Below are 16,727 nucleotides of genomic sequence, written 5' to 3'. Positions count from 1 at the left end.
CAGAATTTGTGAATACATTAAATTACATGGCAAAGGAGAATTAAGATGCAGATGGAATGAAGGCTGCTAATTAGATGATTTTATGACGATGAGATAATATTCACTTATCTGGGTTGGCCCAATGTAATCATAAGGGTCCTTAAAAGTGGAAGACAGTATCAGACAGATGGCAGTATGAGAAGTTCTCAGTCTGATAGAGGCAAGGGCCGTTAGCCCAGGAAAGTGGGCAGCTTCTAGAAGCTGCAAAAGGCAAGGGAATGGATTGTCCCCTCCAGCTTGCAGAAGAGAATGCATACTTTCTGATACCGACCAACACCCAGGAAGACTCATTCAGGGCTTCTGACCTATAGAAGTATAAGATCCTAAGATTATGCCGTTTTAAGCCACTAAACTTGTGGTAATTTGTTATAGCAGCCAAGAAAACTAATATACTAAAGAATCTCAATTTTTTTCCAGAAATTGTCACTGAAATTGCACAAATAAAGTTAAAATTTTTACTTTTCTTAAGGCATTGTCTGTTTGCTTTCAGGAGGCAATTCATAGCAGCCAGGTTGGCACTTCAAAAAGTAGCCAGGAATTGGCAAGAAATGAACAAGAAGGGTCCAAAGTACAGAAAATTGATGTTCATGGAACAGAAATGGTAACTATTTAGAAAGGCAGTACTTTCAAACACTTTCCAGTACTGTATGGAAATTATGACTTCGTTGTAAGCGTTTGTATTTATTGTTACTTATGTATCTAGCATCAATACCTATCAGTGTTTCTTTCTCCACTTTCAAGTTGGAATTCTTTTAAAGGTAAAATAGGGCTGGGTGCGGTGGCTCACACCTGCAATCCCAACACTTTGGGAGGCCGAGGCAGGCAGATCATGAGGTCAGGTGTTCGAGAGCAGTCTGGCCAACGTAGTGAAACCCCGTCTCTACTAAAAATACAAAAAAACTTAGCCAGATGTGCTGGTATGTGCCTGTAATCCCAGCTACTCAGGAGGCTGAGGCATGAGAATCACGTGAACCCAGGAGGCGAAGGTTGCAGTGAGCCGAGTTCACGCCATTGCACTCCAGCCCAGGTGCGAGACTCCATCTCAGAAAATAAATAAATAAGTAAATGTAAAATAGGCACCCTATAAAAGTATGATTGCACTTTAGACGTCAATTCAAATATATTTTATTATAAGTGACTCTATGTATTAAAATAAATGATAGAGGCTTAATTAGCATCTTTCAATGTACACTAAAGTATTGGGTGAAAATCACTGTAAAATGAAGAGTATTATTTGTAAATGATAATACTTCTTAAGATAATTGACTTCTTAAAAACAATTTGTTTTCAAATTATCTTTAAATATAGGTCTCTCATCTTGAAAAGCACACCAAGGAAATAAACCAAGCATCTCAGTTTCATCAATATGTTCAGGAAACAGGTAAGAGTCTGGCATTATTGGCTCCAATACTCCTTTCTCCTATTGATGTGTCTGAGTTTGAACGGATGACTTCCAAAGCACAATCCTCCCCTCTGAGTAATTTTAGTAACTATGACTCATGGTTCCAGGGAATGCCGAATAGGATTTCTACAAATAATTAGATTTTGCCTGTGGGCATAGGTGCAATAAGTTTCTAAATTAATTTATTGGCCATCAATCCTATGATATATCCATTCTAAACTTTAAAGCTAACCACCTCTGAATTCCTTTTTGCCTCAGGGACCTACAGTAAAACTTGATGTTTATCAAGCTCCATGAGAATAGAGTTGTTATCTAGACTGAATTAATTTTAATAACAGATTTAAGCACTATTAAGTCCAGCTCTCCAATCTGTAGATATGAGATTAGACTACAGCCAAATTTGTGCAAGTTTGCACAAGACTGGACATAGTTTGTCTTGTCTATAAAAATGGAATGAGCTTTGCTACCCTGAAGAGCTAAAAAAAAAAAAAAAAAAAAAAAAAAAATTTAAGCCAACTGTGACCAAAACTTTACTTGATTACATGACTATATCTTTATTTTGGTTTTATTGCTTAAGAAAGTAGGTCTTCTGCAATTCTTTTTCTTATTTGATACATTTTATTATTTTTTCCTGAGCATAAAAGTAGAACATGCTTGTAGAAAAGTTGGAAAATCCAGAGATAACCAACATTTTTCTTCCTGTATTGTCTTACTATAGTTCTTCCTGTATTTCTAAATTACATGATGAAATAATGCCATATGTATGCTTGTACCTTGAATCTTTTTACTTAATGTACATTGTGAGAAGTTTTCCATAGCATTATAATTTTATCTTTTTTAATTTTTGTAGAGACAGGGTCTGGCTCTGATGTCCAGGCTGGTCTCACACTCTTGGGCTCAAGTAGTCTTTGCACCTCAGCCTCCCAAAGTATTGGGATTACAGGCATGAGCCACCATGCCCAGCCATAATTTCTTTTTAAACATAATTTTTAGTAATTACATAGTATCCCTGGTGTGTTTTTCTGTTTATAGTCATTGATACACCTGAGGATGAAGAAATTCCAAAGGTTTCGACAAAGTTGTTAAAAGAGCAGTTTGAAAAGTCTGCCCAGGAAAAGATCCTTTACTCTGACAAAGAGATGACAACCCCAGCAAAGCAGATTAAGGTAAAGTCATTTCTTTACACAGAAACATATTAAGTGTAAGACTAAACTTAAATGTATAACATTTTCAAATTACTGAAATTTGAAGTGGCTTTTCAACAAAAAAAAAAATTCTGAACTAGCATTTATTCAGTTCTATAAGGAGAATATTGACCTGTATGCAAAAGGAGGTAGAGTAAAAACTTTTCTCACTAGAGGAAAATAAGGGAAGAAAAAATTATGTATGTTCTAAAGTCTAATAATTAACATTAAAGTAGTTAAATCAATTTTAAATGCCAGATGCTTACTCTGTTCTGTTTTAAATTCCAAGGAAAACAAAACAACCCTCAAAAGTACTTTAAGACTCTTACTGTTTCCCTCTAGATTACTCTGCATACCACATTAAGTAAAGGGAAAAAAAATCACAATTATGAGTAAATTTTAAAATATTGAGTCCTTGATGCATTAAATGGAAATATAACTTTACAAGAAAAAATAGATTATAGGAAAGACAGTGACAAATATTGACTATTATTCCTAAGTAGGTCTCTAAATGAGTACATCACATATTGTTCCCAATGGAGATATCACAGGAGGGTCCAGGTTACAGACCAATGAAGGGCAGTGCCTAGGAAGCCTCTGCCACTACACTCACCTTTATAAGATTTGATTTTCTCTCCCCTAAAGATTGAAAGTGAATGTGAAGAGACTTTAAAGCCATCATCAGTTGTGAGTACCTCTTCCACTTCTTGCATTTCAACCAGCCAGAGGAAGGAAACATCAACCACAAGATATAGTGATCACAGTGTCACTTCCTCAACTCTGGCACAAATTAATGCTACTTCTTCAGGAATGACAGAAGAATTTCCTCCTCCCCCACCTGATGTACTTCAAACTTCAGTAGATGTGACAGCATTTTCCCAGTCCCCTGAACTACCCAGTCCTCCTAGAAGACTACCAGTCCCCAAAGATGTATATTCCAAGCAAAGAAATTTGTATGAATTAAACCGTTTATATAAACACATCCATCCTGAGTTAAGAAAAAACTTAGAAAAAGATTATATCAGTGAGGTTTCTGAGATTGTTTCTAGTCAAATGAACTCAGGGAGTTCAGTCTCAGCAGATGTGCAACAAGCCCGTTATGTTTTTGAAAACACAAATGACAGTTCTCAAAAAGATCTGAACTCAGAAAGAGAATACTTGGAATGGGATGAAATTCTGAAGGGAGAGGTGCAGTCCATTAGATGGATCTTCGAGAATCAACCATTGGATTCCATTAACAATGGCTCTCCTGATGAAGGTGACATTTCCAGGGGTGTTGCTGATCAAGAAATCATTGCTGGTGGCGATGTGAAATATACTACATGGATGTTTGAAACCCAACCCATTGACACACTTGGGGCTCATTCTTCTGACACTGTAGAAAATGCAGAGAAAATTCCTGAGCTAGCCAGAGGAGATGTCTGCACAGCTCGGTGGATGTTTGAAACAAGGCCATTGGACTCAATGAATAAAATGCATCAAAGTCAAGAAGAATCAGCGGTAACTATCAGTAAGGACATAACTGGGGGGGATGTCAAGACTGTGAGATACATGTTTGAAACTCAACATCTAGATCAACTTGGACAGCTTCATTCAGTGGATGAGGTTCACTTACTGCAGCTTAGGTCTGAGCTCAAAGAAATTAAGGGAAATGTTAAGAGAAGTATAAAATGTTTTGAAACTCAACCATTATATGTTATTAGAGATGGTTCGGGTCAAATGCTAGAAATTAAAACTGTTCACAGGGAAGATGTTGAAAAGGGAGATGTAAGAACAGCACGGTGGATGTTTGAAACACAGCCGTTGGACACAATTAACAAAGATATTACAGAAATTAAAATTGTCCGAGGAATATCCATGGAAGAAAATGTCAAAGGTGGGGTGAGTAAGGCAAAGTGGTTATTTGAAACCCAACCTTTGGAGAAAATCAAAGAGTCAGAAGAGGTCATCATTGAAAAGGAAACAATAATAGGTACAGATGTCTCCAGAAAGTGTTGGATGTTTGAAACACTGCCATTAGACATTCTAAAAGAAGTTCCTGATGCAGATCCTCTACAACATGAGGAGATAATAGGGGGTGATGTACAAACTACTAAGCATCTATTTGAAACACTTCCAATTGAGGCATTAAAAGACAGTCCTGATATAGGAAAGCTTCAAAAAATCACTGCCTCTGAAGAAGAAAAAGGGGATGTTAGGCATCAAAAATGGATATTTGAAACCCAACCTCTGGAAGACATTAGAAAAGATAAAAAAGAGTACACACGAACAGTGAAACTTGAAGAAGTTGACAGAGGAGACGTGAAGAACTACACACATATCTTTGAATCAAACAATTTAATTAAATTTGATGCATCACATAAAATAGAGGTGGAAGGAGTCACAAGAGGTGCTGTAGAGTTAAATAAATCTCTCTTCGAGACAACACCACTGTATGCCATTCAAGATCCCCTTGGAAAATATCATCAAGTAAAGACAGTCCAGCAAGAAGAAATCATAAGAGGTGATGTAAGAAGCTGTAGGTGGCTTTTTGAAACAAGGCCCATTGACCAGTTTGATGAAAGCATTCATAAATTTCAAATAATTAGAGGAATATCTGCTCAAGAAATACAGACTGGAAATGTGAAATCTGCCAAGTGGTTGTTTGAAACCCAACCTCTTGATTCAATTAAATATTTTAGTGATGTGGAAGAAACAGAAAGTAAAACTGAACAAGCTAGAGATATTATTAAAGGGGATGTCAAAACCTGTAAATGGCTTTTTGAGACCCAGCCAATGGAGTCTCTTTATGAAAAAGTTTCGTTAATGACCAGCAGTGAAGAAATTCATAAGGGAGATGTCAAAACCTGTACTTGGCTCTTTGAAACTCAGCCACTTGATGCCATAAAAGATGACTCTGAAACAAAAGTCAAATTGCAAACTGTAAAACAGGAGGAGATCCAAGGTGGGGATGTTCGTACAACATGTTTTCTTTTTGAGACAGAAAATTTGGACAGCATACAAGGAGAAGAAATGAAGGAAATCAAGCCTGTTGAAATGGATATACAAGCTGGAGATGTTTCTAGCATGAGGTATAAATTTGAAAATCAGTCCTTAGATTCCATAAGTTCCAGTTCAGAGGAAGTTTTGAAAAAGATCAAAACCTTAAAAACTGAAGATATTCAGAAAGGCAATGTTTTAAATTGTAGGTGGCTTTTTGAAAACCAACCAATTGATAAGATAAAAGAAAGCCAAGAAGGTGATGAATGTGTTAAGACGGTGACAGACATACAAGGTGGCGATGTAAGAAAGGGGTGCTTTATTTTTGAGACTTTTTCTTTAGATGAGATTAAAGAAGAATCTGACTATATCAGCACCAAGAAAACAATTACTGAAGAAGTAATGCAGGGTGATGTAAAAAGCTACAGAATGCTCTTTGAAACCCAGCCACTCTATGCAATTCAAGACCGAGAAGGGTCCTATCACGAAGTAACCACAGTTAAAAAAGAAGAAGTAATTCATGGAGATGTACGAGGAACAAGGTGGCTTTTTGAAACAAAGCCATTAGACTCTATTAATAAATCAGAAACTGTGTATGTTATTAAAGCTGTCACACAAGAAGACATTCAGAAGGGAGATGTTAGTTCTGTCAGATACAGGTTTGAAACTCAGCCACTGGATCAGATTTCTGAAGAATCACATAATATTGTGCCCACTGTTGACCATATACAAGGTGGCAATGTAAAGACAAGTAAACAATTCTTTGAGTCTGAAAATTTTGATAAGAATAACTATATACGAACAGTAAGTGTCAATGAAATACAAAAGGGCAATGTCAAAACATCTACTTGGCTGTTTGAAACCCACACTATAGATGAACTGAGAGGAGAAGGGTTAGAATATGAAAATATCAAGACAGTCACCCAGGAAGATGTGCAGAAAGGTGATGTTAAGCAGGCTGTGTGGCTTTTTGAAAATCAAACTTTTGATTCTATTATGGAAGCACATAAAGGTGTCACAAAAATGACCAAGGAAGAAATCCCTCCTTCTGATGTCAAAACAACTACGTGGCTCTTTGAAACAACACCACTTCATGAATTTAATGAAAATAGAATAGAAAAGATAGAAATTATTGGCAAGAGCATTAAAGAAACTTTAGAAGATCTCTACTCTCAAAAAGTTATCCAGGCTCCTGGAATCATCATTGAAGCTGATGAAGTTGGGGATGTTCGAATGGCAAAATACAAGCTAATGAACCAAGCATCTCCTGAGATACAGAAAGAAGAAATTATCAGGGCTGATCTCAGAAATATAATGGTGAACCTACTTTCCAAAAGGGACTATACTAAAAGAGAGATTTTGGTTAGTGAAGAAGAGAAGGGAAATGTTAATTTGACTAAAACTCAATTATTAAACAAATCAACTGAATTTCATGCTGAAAAAGAAGAGATAGTGAAAGGTGATGTACAACAAGCAATAAAAAACCTGTTCTCTGAGGAAAGATCTGTAAAGAAAGGCATCTTAATTCAGGAAGATGAAAGAGGAGATATTAACATGACTATCTATTGTCTTCTTCATGAAAATGATGGTGACACAATTGAGCGTGAAGAAGTAATAGGGGGTGATGTCAGACGTACCATTCATAATTTATTATCTTCCACATCAAACAATAAAATATCTGAAAGGGCTAAAATTGATGCCTCTGAGAGGGGAAATGTTCAGTTTTTCACAACCTGCATAGAAGCTGGAGCTTTGGATTATCTCAAACAACTCCATACAGAGTCAAATGAAACACTGACAGCTAAGAAACAAGAAGGAGAGAAAGAAATCATTGGTGGTGATGTTGAAGGCACAAAACTGTTACTGAAGAAAAGGCAGTCTCTGGTTGAACGTACTGTTAGTGAAACTGACATCATCCCTGGAGATGTGCATAATACAGTTAAGGTTTTTATGACTGAGCCTCAGAGTACACTTGGTAAGATACCCAAAGAAGAGATTATAAAAGGTGATTTAGCATCAACCCTAAATTCCCTCAGCCAGGCTGTAAATCAGAAAACAGTGACAAAAACAGAAGAAATTATAAAAGGTGACATGCTAGCCACACTCAAGTCACTTAAAGAATCAACCCGTCGATGGAAAGAATCTAAACAGCCTGATGCCATCCCTGGTGATATTGAGAAAGCTATTGAATGCCTTGAAAAAGCTACAAATACAAGGACAGAAATTCTGAAAAAGGAGCTTCTGAAAGATGACCTGGAAACATCATTAAGGTCTTTGAAAGAAGCACAAAGAAGTTTCAAAGAGGTAGATAAAGAAGGTGTAATCAAAAAAGATGCTCACGTTGTGATGGCAGGATCCTCAGGAGAGCAGAAAACAGATATTCATCAGGTTGCTGTCCAGAGGAACAAAAATAGTCTTCTTCAGCCAAAGCCAGGACCCTTTGAGCCAGCAGCCGAGTGGCAAGGGGGAGCAGATACTCTCAGTCAAACTATGGGAAAATCTTGTCATGGCAATTTAGTAGAAGAAAGAACTGAGGTTAATCTTCCAAAAGCCCCCAAAGGCAGTGTAAAGATTGTCATAGATCGTGAACAAAACAATGATGCTCTGGAGAAAAGCCTTAGAAGACTATCTAATTCACACCATAAATCTATTAAAAATGTTTTGGAATCAGGAGACAAAATGGGTGTCTGGACTGATATCACAGGAGAACAGCATCTTAGAGATGAATATATGAGCAGACAATTAACTTCAACTGTATCAGTTAAGAATAATCTAAAAACTAAAGAATCAGACAGGGAAGTGAGAGAGCTGAAGAAGGATGATGACTTTAATTCCATCCAATCTGCTGATAAAACTGTTGGAAAGCAACAGACATATGAACGGAGAAGTGACCACCAGAAAACGGAGGCTTTTCATATAAAGAGTCCTAAAAAGACCGAAAATATTAAAATATTAACTGATACACAAAACTCCAAGCCCAGTCCCACCCAGCATCCAGTCAGCATGCCAGTTGGAGGAACTTACAACATTTCAGGGGACTTTCAGAAGCAAACTTTGTTACAGCAAGAAACAAAATATTCTAATAAGAATATAAAACAAAAGAATATAAACCTTCAACCAATGTGGCAGCCTTTGCCTGTAGAGCAAGACACAACCAATGTAACAGAAGTGAAAGTCTCTGAAAAAAATCACAATACATTTAAGACAGCCAACAAAAAGCAGGAGACTGATGTTCACTTGAAAAGCCAGGACTTTCTAATGAAGACAAATACTTCCACAGACTTAAAAACGGCAATGGAAAGGTCCTTGAATCCAATCAACTTTAACCCTGAGAATAATGTAAAAGAAAGTGAGTGCCCCCTTCCACCTCCATCTCCACCTCCTCCACCACCTTCTAATGCATCATCTGAAATTGAATTTCCTCTTCCTCCTCCACCTCCTTTAATGATGTTTCCTGAAAAAAATGGGTTTCTTCCCTCACTGTCCACAGAGAAGATAAAGGCTGAATTTGAAAGCTTTCCAGGCCTCCCTCTTCCTCCACCTCCAGTAGATGAGAAATCTGAAAGAGAAAGTCCATCGATGTTTCTGCCGCCTCCTCCTCCTCCAACTCCATCTCAAAACCCAGCACATCTCCTTTCCTCCTCTGCTCCAGAAAAGCACAGTGGAGCCTTCATGCAACAATATTCCCAAAAAGAAGCCTCAAACTCTCAGAATTCTCAGGCTAAAATCATAACAGGAAAATCAGGTGTGTTGCCACCTCCCACAATGCCCAAACCCAAACTTCCCAAGCATATAAAAGATAATAAGAACCATTTCTCCCCCAAAGTTGAATTGACAAACTCCCTGTCAGATATGGAATGTAAAATCACTACCTCAAAGGATCAAAAAAAAGTAATGATGATGACCAGCAGTGAACACATAGAGACAAAGCAGAACGTTATTAGTAAGAGTCTTGATGAAAAAAAACAATTATTTGTTGACTCTGCAAACTGTCTCTCACACACAGTTCCAGGAACTTCAGCACCCAAGAAAAAACAGATTGCACCTCTTATAAAATCTCATTCATTTCCAGAGAGTTCAGGACAACAAAGTCCAAAACCTTATATGAGAAAATTTAAGACACCTTTAATGATTGCTGAAGAAAAATATAGACAACAAAAAGAAGAACTTGAAAAACAGAAACAGGAGAGTTCTTACTACAACATTGTTAAAACTGAAAGCCAAAATCAACACATATTAGAGGTGGAAAAGGAAATGCCATTACGAAAAACCAATGAGGAGGTTTCCGTATCTGGAATCGATTCAGAGCGCACCGTGGTTCAACCCAACCCAGGCTCTCAAAGTAATGCTCGGGTACTAGGAGTGTGTTCTGATAACCAGCTCTCCACAACATCGCCAGTGACAGGCACTGCCAAGAGGCTCCACCATGTTTTAGCAGCCTCAGAAGACAAAGATAAGATGAAAAAGGAAGTTTTACAAAGCGCAAGGGACATTATGCAATCCAAATCAGCTTGTGAAATTAAACAAAGTCACCAAGAATGTAGTACCCAACAAACACAACAGAATAAGTATTTGGAGCAGTTGCACTTGCCCCAAAGCAAACCAGTTTCCCCAAATTTCAAAGTTAAAACCATCAAGCTTCCAACTCTAGATCATACATTAAATGAAACAGACCACAGCTATGAAAGTCATAAACAGCAATCTGAGGTTGATGTTCAAACCTTTGCCAAACAACAATATCTGGAAACCAAGAAAACTGAAGCAAGCACTGAATGTAGTCATAAGCAATCTCTGGCTGAAAGACATTACCAGCTACCTAAGAAGGAGAAAACAGTGACAATAAAATTGCCTACAAAATCCATACAGAAGAACCATGAAGATAAGCTCAAGATAGTTCCTGGGAAGCAAGAAGAATTTGCGGGATCTGACAGAGGGAAACTTCCAGGAAGTGAAGAAAAAAATAAGGGACCATCAATGATTAGTCGAAAAGAAGAGAGATTAATAACTGAAAGAAAACAAGAAGTTTTGAAGAATAAATCAGCACCAAAGGTCGTTAAGCAAAAGGTTATTGATGCACATCTTGATTCACAGACTCAAAATTTTCAGCAAACACAAATACAGACCTCTGAAAGTAAAGCTGAACATAAAAAATGGCCCCAGCCATATAATAGTCTGCAGGAAGAAAAATGTCTGCAAGTCAAGGGCATACAACAGAAACAAGTCTTCTCTAATACTAAAGATTCAAAGCAAGAGATTACACAGAACAAATCCTTCTTTTCCGCTGTGAAAGAATCCCAGCGGGATGATGGAAAATGTGCCGTAAATATAGTGGAATTCTTGAGAAAACGTGAAGAACTACAACAGATTTTGTCTAGAGTAAAACAGTTTGAAGCAGAGCCAAATAAAAGTGGCCTTAAAACATTTCAGACACTGTTAAATACTATCCCAGGATGGCTGATAAGTGAAGAAAAGAGAGAATATGCAGTTCACATTGCCATGGAGAATAATTTAGAAAAAGTAAAAGAAGAAATAACACATATTAAAACTCAAGCGGAAGATATGCTTGTGTCCTATGAAAATATAATTCAGACAGCCATGATGTCCTCCAAAACAGGAAAATCGGGCAATAAACCCACTAGTCTTGATGAAACATCATCCAAAGTATCTAATGTTCATGTCAGCAATAATAAAAATAGTGAACAGAAAGAAAATAAAATTGCCAAAGAGAAAACAGGACAGCACCAAGTAGCAGCTCATCGTGAAGCAGCTGTTCACAGTCACGTGAAAACCCATCAGGAAATTAAACTCGATGAGAGCAACATTCCCCCTCCCTCTTTAAAAACACGCCCACCGTCACCAACTTTTATCACAATAGAGTCTACTGTCCGACGAACGGAAACGCCTACTAAGGACGAGCTTTCTCAGTCCCCCAAAAAGGACAGTTATGTTGAACCCCCGCCAAGAAGACCCATGTCGCAAACATCTGAAATTCACAGAGCAAACACTTCCCCTTCTCCACCTAGGAGTCGCTCTGAACAACTCGTCAGACTCAAAGACACCACTGCAAAGTTATCCAAAGGGGCCATCGCATGTCCAGCGGTCACCCCGGTTCCAATTGTAGAGAAGAGGTCTGAAATCATCATGTCTCCTGCAACACTTCGTCGTCAAATTAAGATAGAAACTCGTGGTAGGGACTCTTCACCTACAATCACAATACCAGTAAATATACATCATACTGCTAGTGGTTCCTCCAGAGAATCTATGGAAGCTCAAGAGGAAATCAGGAAAGTGGAGAAAAGGGCTACTTACGTTCACAATGCTGGACTCAATTCCACTGATCCCATAGTGCCCGACACTGAAAGCTATGATGCAGTTGAAATCATCCGCAAGGTTGAAGTGCCTCCTCGCCTGTCAGAGCACACACAGAGATATGAAGCAGCCAACCGCACTGTTCAAATGGCTGAAAATTTCGTGAATGACCGTGAAAATGAAATAAACAGATGGTTCAGGGAATTTGAGCATGGCCCAGTTTCTGAAGCAAAGTCAAACAGAAGAGTTTATGCAAATGGAGAAACAAACCATAATATACAACAAGAAAGTCATACGTTTTGTCAGGAGGAATTTGGATTAACGTCTTTAGGAAACACGAGTTTTACAGATTTTTCTTGCAAACATCCTAGAGAGCTGCAACAAAAGATTCCTGTTAAACAGCCCAGGATCTGCTCTGAAACAAGGTCCCTAAGTGAACATTTCTCAGGCATGGATGCATTTGAGAGTCAAATTGTTGAGTCAGAAATGAAAACCTCTTCATCACATAGCTCAGAAGCTGGCAAATCTGGTTGTGACTTCAAGCATGCCCCACCAACCTACGAGGATGTCATTGCTGGACATATTTTAGATATCTCTGATTCACCCAAAGAAGTCAGAAAAAATTTTCAAAAGACGTGGCAGGAGAGTGGAAGAGTTTTTAAAAGCCTGGGATATGCAACTTCAGATTCTTCTGCAACTGAGATGAGAACTGCCTGCCAAGAGGAATCTGCATTTATAAGTGGTAAATGAGCTTGCAACGTGTTAAAGAAGATTAACCATTTAAAGCCATGTGTTCCATAGCCAAAATGATATGCAGTTAAAGAGTGTGTGGAAACAACCAAACAATATAACCTGAAACTAACAGCTTCCCATGTATGCTTGTATACTCTTTACATGCTTGCTTTTACAACTTTATTTTCACAAAAGCATATATTATGATTTACTTGCACTGTGTGAGAATAACAAATACTATTATAGAGATTACTGAGACATATTTGTCAAGGTAAATAAGGCTTTGGATAAAGCAACAGGTATAGCAATAATTTTATTTCATGCAATTATACTAGACAAAAGTAATATCCCTTGACCTAATATTGACCTATTTTTAACTGCCAGGTTTAAATGATCTTTGCATTGAGTCCAGTACAGACTGGTAGAAGTCCAAGACACAATTTACATTCTTCATGTGTGCTTTAGTATTTTTATTGGTCTGTATCTCTGAAAAAAGTGTAAGTGTGGAATTAGACCTTTTATATACCCAACTATTGTTACTGAATTTAATAGAGTTAGTTTTCTCTGATGCCATATTTTTTAACTGATTTTTTCACTTTTCTAAAAAATAAACTCTAAATCACACTCAGTCAACCTCATTCACAAATGAGCATAAACAATACATTTTAAAAATTTGATTTTATTTGGAAAGAGGGAGGTTTAAATCACATGAACTTAGTACATAATTTTGAACATCAAAGAACAGCTCATTTCCCTACTTCTTGCAATTAATGAGGCTTCATGATAAAAGAATTTTATATAATTAATGTGCATCATTAGTTTAGTCCATTCTTTTAGACAGATTGAAAGAAATAGCAAGCTTACAAATAAAAACTACTGAAACTAATAATTATGCATCCATCATATTTGCAACATATGTGTCTAGTTTATCAGGTTAATATCATTCTTAGTGTGCTTGCTTCTGGCATAATTAAGCAAAGCTGTCTAATTAATTTCAAATGCTCAGCTTCTGTTAAGATAGCTCAAAAACACATAGAGCATACAAAGAAACTTGTGATAAATATAAAAATGTGTCCTCTACTAGAACCAAATAAGCAAAGAAGTTCTCTCAGTGGCCCAGATTGACCATCTAGGCACTAAAGTAGATATAATTATTTGTATAATGGACCCTGAGCATATTTGCTCTCATAAATAACTAATACCAAAGCTTAGTCATTCTCACAGGTTCGCTGTGAGGACAAAAAGCAATTGTGAAGTGAAAGTTCTGTGTTAGTTTTAAACCACTATACAAACACTGGGTAGTGATAGAACCACTGTTATTCATAGGGGTTAACATTTACATGAAAGCCACAAGAAGTGAGCATAGGTGCTTTAAAGGAGCAAGAAAAGATGTAGGAAAACTATATAAGCAGATGCGAGAATCCAGAAAGCTCCACAATCTAAAGCCAGTTAGATTGAGGACAAATGACTCTGAGCATTTTAATGTATTCAGGAGTCTCATTGCATTACAGTTAAGAGTTGGTATCTTACAGTCAACTCTAAGTCATCAAGAAAATATTGAAGCAAATACAATGTCCTTGGCTTAAAAAATGTATGTATATATTTTAGAAAGATCTATCTAAAATGTTTTCAGAAGTAAAAACTTTTGACCAGGTTAGGTACAAGCCTTTATATATAGGGAAAACTCAATTATCTAGAATGATAAGTTCTCTCAGAGCTACCCATTGCTGAGTATTATATATAGACGTATATTATATACTCACATATATGCACATATATATCTTTTTAATGTGCTTATATATCTAATGAACATATTTTACTCATGTATGCTTTTTAAATTATAAATGTCTACTCATACAATCTATAAATGGTAGAGGCACTAGAGTAATGTAGACTATCCTACCAGACCCTTAAACCTGATGATAGGTTAGTCTCTGTCCAGAGAAGCACCATAAGGACAATAGTCTTAGAGCTTTCCACTTTAACTGCATGGCCAGTTAGTATGTTGTTTTGTTTTATTATGTTTTTACGATATGATTGAAGATAACACTACAGAAGCCTTTTTAAATTTTAATTTTAGAAACTGCTGCTCCAAGACAAGGAAATATGTATACTTTGTCAAAAGACAGTTTATCCAATGGAGTGCCTAGTGGCAGACAAGCAGAATTTTCATAAGGCCTGCTTCCGATGCCACCATTGCAACAGTAAACTGAGGTAAAATGTTTAATTGTCTTTGTCACAGATATTCTAGGAGACTGCAGTATACGTATAACCTCGTATCTCTAGGAAGATGCACATTTTTCCAGATCTTGCTGCTGCATCGGTTAACACAACCACACAGAGGGATTTGCTCATGTTCTGTTAGGTATTTCTGTGACCTTTTTCCTTAGGAATTTTACTTTTCTAATCAAATCAAAAGGATCCCTTTTGTCCGAACACAAAAACCACACAGATGAATAAAATTAAGAGTTACTCTGCAAATCAAGATTTTTAAGTTAGTGTGTTAGTCTAAAGTCTAGACTCTAGATCAGGAGGTAGCAAACATTTTCTGTTAAGAGCTAGATCATAAGTAATTTTGGCTTTGTAGGCCATACTGCTTCTGTCACTACTCACTTTCTATTAGCGTGCAAGAGCAGCCACAGATAACTAAACAAATGGGTGTGGTTGTAAATAAATGGGCTTGGCTGTGTTTCAATAAAACTTCATATACCAAAACAAGTGGTGGGTAGGTTCGAATTTACCTGTCTTTGAGCTAGACTAAATTTTTAAAAATGAAATTGAAATTTAGAAAAAATATCAGTGACAGGTAAGAGAAAAACTCTGTTTTTTCTCTGGAGCAAATAGAAACACCCTATCCACACAGTTAAAATGCATTCATTTTCCAAAACTCTTGAAGTAAATGCATTTAACTGAATGTGACATTTGGTGTGACTGTAGTCTGAGATGCTAAAATTGATTTTTTTTTTTTTTTTGGTAAATCTAATATGCATCTCTCAGACTATATTTTTTCTGACTTTAATTGACAATGTCTAACACCCTCATGGCAACATTCTTTTCCTTTGGTTTCCATGACAACAGAGTATAATGGCTTTCCCCCTACTCTTTGGGTGCTCCTTCTCAGGCACCTGTGTGGGGGACTCTCTGTCCATTACCGAGATGTAAGAGGTCCTCACAATTATGTTATGGGAATTTATTCTTCTCAATGTTTCTCTTCTTTCTAGTGAATCACATCCATTCCCATTATTTAAATAATCTATGTGGTAATGACTCTGAAGTCTGTACTGCTAGGCCAAATCTCTCTGTGCATCAGATGCGTATGTCTCAATGACTGATACACTTCTCCAACGAGATTTCTCATAAGTACAGCAAACTCAATATGCCCCATTTTCTTCTATCTAAATTCCTTCTTTAATTGTATAGTCTTTATGCTACTGTATCAGTGAATGACATTAACATTAACTCAGTGACCAAAGCATGAAGTTATCTTTGACTCCTTCCTCTCCTTCATTCCCTACATTCAAGCCATCACCAAGTCCTGCAATTTCTGCCCCATAAATACCTCTTAAGCTATATACTTTTCTCGATGATACATCTGTTAGCACCACTAATTTCATTATCAAAACATTTAAAAATTACATTTGCCCTCCTCATTTTATAAATTATTGTACCACATCTTCAATTTCAGATCATATAGCCACTACATACCATGTTATGTCCCTTTTTGCTCTAATTTCATCTGAGTTTTCTGGTTGCAAGATATTAATGCCCACCAACCAATGCCTACCTTGATGTTTCTGCAGTTGTTCTGATATTAAAGCTTGGTTTCTAGTGGACTTTTCAAAAAAAGCTCTCATGGAAACAGTATTCACTGAATTCTTACATGCTGATAACAATTTGTCTGTGACCTTTATAACAAAAAGTCAGTTTTGCTGAAATTAAAATCTTTGGCTTACACTTTTTTTCATTGTATTATTTGATGCATTATTTTATTTTCTTCTGGAATAAAGTATTGGAATAGCCTGATAACAATCTAATTTTCTGTTCCTTCTAAGACCTATATTTTTTCTTAAAGATACCCATGG

General features: G+C 36.8%; 1 protein-coding gene across 1 annotated transcript; it reads left to right on the top strand.

Annotated features, from left to right (window-relative positions):
• Positions 1-537: 537 nt before the first annotated feature.
• Positions 538-14,866, top strand: XIRP2 (xin actin-binding repeat containing 2). The gene is made up of 5 exons (XM_011988164.1): positions 538-640; positions 1,348-1,420; positions 2,474-2,607; positions 3,271-12,655; positions 14,726-14,866. The coding sequence occupies exons 1-5, from the start codon at positions 638-640 to the stop codon at positions 14,818-14,820; spliced, it is 9,690 nt and encodes a 3,229-aa protein (XP_011843554.1). The 5' UTR covers positions 538-637; the 3' UTR covers positions 14,821-14,866.
• The last annotated feature ends 1,861 nt before the right edge of the window (positions 14,867-16,727 follow it).

The sequence above is a fragment of the Mandrillus leucophaeus genome, unplaced genomic scaffold (genome assembly GCF_000951045.1).
Source record: "Mandrillus leucophaeus isolate KB7577 unplaced genomic scaffold, Mleu.le_1.0 Scaffold324, whole genome shotgun sequence".
In the NCBI taxonomy this organism is placed as follows: Eukaryota; Metazoa; Chordata; class Mammalia; order Primates; family Cercopithecidae; genus Mandrillus; species Mandrillus leucophaeus.
This window is presented reverse-complemented; position numbering and strand designations above follow the sequence as displayed.

Coding starts and splice junctions, on each gene's coding strand:
- XIRP2 (XM_011988164.1), top strand. Junction 1,421..2,473: donor TCAATATGTTCAGGAAACAG/GTAAGAGTCTGG, acceptor TTCTGTTTATAG/TCATTGATACACCTGAGGAT. Junction 2,608..3,270: donor CCCCAGCAAAGCAGATTAAG/GTAAAGTCATTT, acceptor TCTCCCCTAAAG/ATTGAAAGTGAATGTGAAGA.